This window comes from Corvus brachyrhynchos, unplaced genomic scaffold (assembly GCF_000691975.1).
Source record: "Corvus brachyrhynchos isolate BGI_N302 unplaced genomic scaffold, ASM69197v1 scaffold45, whole genome shotgun sequence".
Taxonomy (NCBI): domain Eukaryota; kingdom Metazoa; phylum Chordata; class Aves; order Passeriformes; family Corvidae; genus Corvus; species Corvus brachyrhynchos.
In genome coordinates this window covers 320,317-327,103 of record NW_008238361.1, presented here as the reverse complement: position 1 = coordinate 327,103, position 6,787 = coordinate 320,317, and the positions used below count along the sequence as shown (strand labels likewise).

At 39.4% G+C, this 6,787-nt stretch overlaps 1 protein-coding gene across 1 annotated transcript in view; it reads left to right on the top strand.

Annotated features, from left to right (window-relative positions):
- The window catches only part of PKP4 (plakophilin 4), a 46,225-nt gene that overhangs the window by 17,273 nt on the left and 22,165 nt on the right, over positions 1 to 6,787 (top strand). The window contains exons 4-6 of the mRNA XM_017736016.1: positions 1,422 to 1,456; positions 5,629 to 5,754; positions 5,913 to 6,103. Of these exons, the coding sequence (XP_017591505.1) occupies positions 1,422 to 1,456; positions 5,629 to 5,754; positions 5,913 to 6,103 (352 nt within the window). The remainder of the gene's footprint in view (positions 1 to 1,421; positions 1,457 to 5,628; positions 5,755 to 5,912; positions 6,104 to 6,787) is intronic.

Here is a 6,787-nt window from a genome sequence, read left to right as displayed (position 1 = left end):
AATTCTGAGGAACAGAGTAAAGGGCAAGAGTGGAAAACTTGGTATTTAGGTAGCGTGAGAATTCTGTGGCCAGAGGTTGACTTTAAGACACTTGAAGCCTACATTAGAATTCTCCTTTTTCCTGAAGTCTCATTGTAATTCTAGTTCAGTTTGTGCTAGCATGTGTCTTTAGCACTCTTATACAAATATTTTGTTTCCAAAAAGGTTCCTAAATGGTTGACTTCATTTTAGGAACCAAGTATCTTGTGCTGTTCAGTTGCTGAGCTAGTTTTCTGTAATTAGTAGCTGTGGTAGAAAGAAGTAAAATAAAAAAATCATTTAGAAATTGCTACATCTTACCCAAAATCATAGTCTCATGCTGATATTTAGGCACAATAAAATCTGATGGACTTGCCTGTTTTTCCTTTAAAGAGCTTTTAGTTTAGAAAATAGCTTATAATCACTGCAAAAAACAACATATTATTCAAAGTTTGATATTTTATATTTAGAGTAAGGAAATACATTTTCCCATAAAAATATTTAGAATATAACACATGGATGAATTCTGCATTTGTCTGCAGAGGTGGTCGTGCATCAATACTACTGTCAGCATGGGAAAGCACATGCTCGGTGGAAGGACAAAAGGGTAAAGATAGTTTGATAAAAAGTCATTATTGGAAAAATGCAGGAGAAGGTTGGATTTTGTACTGATACCAGACACCTGCTTGGTCTGTGCAGTAGTTGGCTCTGAAGGCATCTCTCTAACCTGGACAGTGTGACATCTGTCTGCTCCTCACTCTCAGAATTGTAGCTGTGTGTCAGGTGGTTTGACTTGTTCTGTATGAAGGACCGGAATTCTCTCTGGAAAACTGGAAACTGAAGAAACAGTGAAAAAAATGAACAGAAACAGACCTATGATTTTTGAACTGCTTTACATGTAGAAGCCAGATGCTCTAGAGTGGTGATCCCCAAACCTCCTTTGCTGGACCCTGCCCCGAGCAGTGACTGCTCCTGTCTGAACAGAATGTTTGGTGCTGGTGGTACACAGATGTCTGTGGGCTGTGTATGCTGGTTGTGCTGTGCTGCTGGTGGCACACACTGGTGTGGGCTGTTACCGACATCATGGCACCTTAAACAGGAATTGTGTGTCATAAGTCATGCTCTCACCTGTCCTGTTGCAGACAGGTTATGCTGCTTGGTGCTGTGACGTACAGTAAGTTACAGTAAATAATTCCCACTGACTAATAGAAAATTGAACTTGATAACCAATGGTTTGGTTGTCCGGTGTAAAGCACTGCAGAGTGGTATCGACATGGACTATTGACATTTTTTCTGCTGGGGGGGGGGTTTGTACAGTTTTCTATGATTAATTAAAAATACAATAAAAAGCCCAAACTAACCACATGGTTCATTTGTGTGATAATTTTTTTTTCTTTCTGCAGCTCTACTGAGAAGTCATTTCCTTGGAGATCCTCAGGTATTATCTTTTATGTACAATTTGCTTTAAGCCCAAGTAGATTTATATTCTTGGCATTCATTGCTTGTTTTGTCAGAAATGAAACATTTAGCAGTAATGCTACATATCTTTTCCAAGTATCTTTGTTAAAGTATGACATTAATGTCTTCTTTGTCACACATGGGACACGTGTGTTCCTGTGTTACTGTAAAAGGTGCTTGAGCTTACAAGTACTTGCAAGTACTTTTCTTGTATCTTTATGTGCCTTTGCATTTCTGTGTGAGCTGTGACTGTAACACAAGGCTTGTCATGTATTGGGTCTTCTTTGCAATTAATTAAAATTTACTTGTGAGTCTTCCCCCTGGCAGGTAAGGATCATGAAAAAATACTGCATGTTTTAAGCCTGAAAACTGGACTTTTTTTTCTTTTTACTGATGTTCTTACTTAACTGAGAAGATCTCCAATAAGTGAAGGTTTTTCTGAGAGTGCTTTTTCTGCTTTTGTATCTCAGGATAGTATGAACTTTCTTTCCAAAAGAAACATTTTTCTTGTACTGCTACATCTGCTCCTAACTATATTGGGGGAAAGGGTAGGACTATTTCTTCAAGGTGGCATTCATTCCCTGGTCTGTTGGAATAATCCGTCCTGCCCCTGCCAGGTCAGAGCATGGAGCTCTGAGAGGTTGAGCGCATCAGTTACGGTGTTTAACATTGCGGAGTCGCGCTCTGGACTCCGTGGGCTCTGGAGTGATGGGGGCACGTGCAGGAGCCACCGTGGGACAGGCACAGACAATGGCTCCTGCAAGTCACTTGTTGTGCTGGATGACTGGGTGCTCTTGTCATGCTGGCCAAAAGTGGCCCACTGCAATCCCAATGCAGTTGGCATTGTAGGGTGAGAGCTGCATGAACCCCGTTCTGCAGAGCGTTCCTGTCCCACTCGTACATACAGGGTGCTGTCTGTCCTCGGAGCTGTGCTGGCTGCTGCACAGGGACCCTACCTGCTGCTCCTTGTTCAATCAAGCATATTCATAATTACTATAATTGGGATTATTTTATATCCCATTCCCAGTTTTTGTTTTATTTGGAGATTAAGCTCTTAAACTTGTGCATAATTGTATTTTCATGGTTTCTGTTGCTGCAGCTGAGGTGAGGCACACGTTAGCTTTTTTCCTCTCTTTTAAAGCTAATGTTCTCAACAGCCTACTTGTCCTGCCATTTAACTTTTGCTAGTCATGGTCATGCTTTCCAGGTATTCTTTCAACAGTGGTTTTAAACAGAAGTCAAATTTGTTTTTTCAAGTAATTGAGAAACCAGTCTTACATATTTTTTCAATGTGAATGTTGGTTTTGTGGGTTTTGTTTGTTGGCAGTTTTTAAATCACATTGCTTCCCCTTGTTCTATAATGTCCCAATGACATTTCACAACTGGTACAGATTCCTTCTGAGAGCTCTCAGCTGTTGTTTTACTTATTTATTTCGGCCAATTGCATTCCATTGCTTTATTTCCTTTTCTGATTTTCCTGTAACTTACTCGCTTTTCTCCTTAACCTTCCATTAGTTTCTTCCTTTTCGTTTCTTTCTTTCTCTTTCTTTCCTTCTTTCTTTCATCCAGCTCATGTTTTTGTTTTATCCTTTAATTCTCTCCTCACATTTGTGTGTTTTTATTTAGAACTCTCCTGTGCACATCTCTGCTAAGAAGTCACTTGACATATGGCAAAAATTCTACTTCTGTTTCAATGCTGTATGTGTTAATGCAAACCTAGATGTGTATTTCTCACATCTCTGTATTCAAAGTAGTCTTTCCTGCAGTAATTGCTCAGAAGTGGGCATGTTGGAAAAAAAACCTATTTCTTGCTTATAATTTCCCAATCTACATCTCCTTTCCTGTTTACAGTTATGTTGTGATTGTGGCATGATTGTGGGTTTTATTCCCCAGTTCACCGTGGATCTTTGTTTTGTACAAGTGTTACTAGATGCTGCTTTATGAATTGTAATCTGAAAATGCTGGAGTTAAAGATGGATAAAAACACTGCCTTAAATCACCTTTTTTATGACTGTAGGTAGTGGTTTACGTCAAAAGCATCAGTGGACGATAAGATGTGACTGTAGCTATAATTGCATTCTGCATCAGTAGAACTATACAGAATTTTTCACAGAAGTGTAAAGTGATGTTGTTTTGCAGATGCTTATAAATAGAATATTAGATCAGCCATTTATAAGAAGGCTATTGTTTTATTCAGGGCATTCCTCCTGTTTCATGGTAGTGGAGTCAGATAGAAAGACAACAATTCATTTTATTCTGCATTCTTGCCTTTGTTAAACAGCCTAAACAGTCTTTATTTTTTAGCCCTATGAAGGCTTTGGCATGGTGGGCAGTGTGTGATGGGAGCGGGGTTGGACTCAAAGCTCTGTCCTGGGAACATCTGCACTGAACAGCACAATTGGACCTTATTCTTCCTGTGTGTCTCTTCCCAAACTGATTGTCAGTTTGACATTGATTTAATATCATGTAATATCCAGTAACTGAGATAATAGGGCCTTGTATTAGATAAACAAAATGACTGAAGATTAAGGTATTGAAGTTGGATGTAATCCTAATGTAAAAGTCCAAGTCCTCCAAGTGCTTTATTCCGAAGAACATGGAACATCCACTGGTGGCTGTTACCATCTGGTGTTGAGCTGGTGTAACAGGCTGTGAAGTGAGTTCTTGCAGTGTTGATTCTCTGGATCATTTCTAGGCATACTGACAATTAAACTAATGGAAGTGTAGTAATACTTCTTATTAAATCTTAATTAAATTTGGTCATGATACTCCTATTCTAGTAAATTAACTAGCGTCAAATTTTACAAGCTAGTTTTGACCTATGGGTGTACTACTGATAAATAACTGCTGACTTCCTGGGATTTCTAAGATTTATTGATTTTTTTTTTTTTTTTTTTTTTTTTTTTTTTTTTTTTTTTAATTTGACTAGTGTTCGAGTGTTCTTCAAAATAGCAATTGCTGAGTAACATTTTTAGTATGAATGTTCCATTATGGCTCATTATGCAGATAGTGAGACACCAGCATTTTGTGTCCAGCCACTAGTAAAAGCCAGAGTATTTCTGTGCAGCAGGCATCACTGCCCAGAGCCCACAGCTCCTGGCACTGAGCAGTCCTTGGGACTGGGCTGGTGGTCCTTGGCATGTTCCCTTTGGGTTCACTCCAGGCTCATTCATGGATTACTGCAGCAAGAATTTATGTTTCAGGTGGTATCTTTAAACATAACCTCCACTGCCTACTCTGCTTCCTCAGGGAGGTTTAGCTTGGATATTAGGGAAAATTCTTCATGGAAAGGGCTGCCCAGGACTGGGATGGAGTGCCCATCCCTGGAGGGATTTTAAAGCCATGTGGGTATGGCACTTTAGGGACAAGTGGTGGCCTTGTACTGGGGGAACAGTTGGACTCGATGGTCTCAGAGGGCTTTTCTGACCTAAACTGTTCTGTGGTTCTGTACTGCATCTCTGCTGCCTGCATACATGATAATTGAATGCTTAATATTTCTGTTAAAATAATGTTGATTCAGTATCTTCATCTTTGTCCTTTTCTTCCCAGATTGTTTAGGTTTTTCCTTTCTTCATAAGAGCATTGCTGTGCCTCCTTTGCCTTTCTTTACAACACTGTCATTTGTCTGTACAATTCAGCTGACATTCTTGGAACCAAAGTTAGCTTAAGAGGCACATATTTAGATAGTAGTTTACTAAGTAAAAAAAAAAAGTATAGAAATTTGCTGCATCTGGTGTTCATAGTACACAAATAGGGATGAAATTCAGCACAGCCTTTTCTATCTGGAGGTGTTGATTACAGGCCCTTAAGACAAGGATAGCTGTCCACTGGGCACTGCTGCACAGTTGCACAGTGTTTCTATTCTTCAGAGTATACTAGGTAATCAATTAATTTTTCATTAAAATAGGTTGGAACATATATTTGAAAAATTAGAATTGTAGAATTACATCAAAACTTTCAGGAGACAAAGTTCTCAGAGATTTGTATTAATATTCTCTTCATTGTGTTTGGGAGATGATACCTGTCTGCCAGTAAGCTGATTCTGTTTGGTGTAAGTCCTTCATTAGTATGTATGAGAAAATAATGATTATTGAGTTTGCAGGAAACTTGCATACAAAACACTGGATTTATCTAAATAATTTGTTCTTTCAGATCCTCCGCCCAGCAGTGTAAGCAAACCCCAGGTGTCAGAGGGTGTTCACACCAATGCCTATGATACTAGGACAGAAGCAGAGCAAGGGACTCTCTACTCACCAGAGCAGACATCTCTCCATGAAAGTGAGGGTCTGTTGTGTGCATTTTAAATATTAGACTATATTTCTGTATTGACAGTATGAAAACATAATGCAGTTATGAATGCATCAAATAACAAAGTTATATAATAATTTGTGAATTTGTTTGATGATTTTATTCTTATGCTGGCTTCATATCTACAGGGTCTGTAGGTAACTCAAGAAGTTCAACACAAATGAATTCTTATTCTGACAGTGGTTACCAGGAAATAAGCAGTTTCCATAACAGCCAAAACTTGAACAAGTCAGAGATCAGACAGCAGCATTCCCTTGGTGGACCTGCCAACAACCATGTGGTGAGGAGCTCACGCGCTGAAGGGCAGACGTCAGTCCAGGTACTCTGCTCAGTGCCCTGCACCTCTGGCTGTGCACGGGCTCCAACGGGGTTTAGAGACAGCAGCTGTATAGCTGGGCTCCCCTTTGTATGGGCTGGAGTTAATGTTACAAAGTTACAGGTTTTGTTTAACCCTTTCACTGGTTAAAAAGCCGGAATGGCTTGCAGCAGAGACTCGTTTGCTGGCATCAGCGCACGTGTGATCTGGGTCATTCACAGGAGTTGAAGTGAAGTAGCACTCCTGACTTCACAGTACACTGCTATTGTCATATCAAGAAAGTATCAGTCAAAATTCATTGGGAAATGGGGGAAAACTTCTGAGAAGTTAGCCTGTATGTAAGCATAGTTGTTAAAGGAAGATGCTGGTATTGTTCCCGTACATTCTATGGTTTCTAGCTTTTCCCTCCTTTTTTGGTAAATGGAATGATAGTAAGACTGTAATTGTCAGAACATTTCTAGATTATACCAGAACTCTTTGTGTTACTGTTCCTGAATTTCCAGAGTGGTTGAGTAGTAAGGAAGGAAAGCATAGGTGCAGATTAACATAGCAAGCCAAATGAGAATGAGAAACAGGTCGTTTTTTAATGTTAAATTGTCATTTTATATACTGAGAAGCACTGATTAAAAAAAAGTTACAGAGAAACTTGAAGGAATTAGGTTTAGGGTAAAAGCTACACTCCAGCTG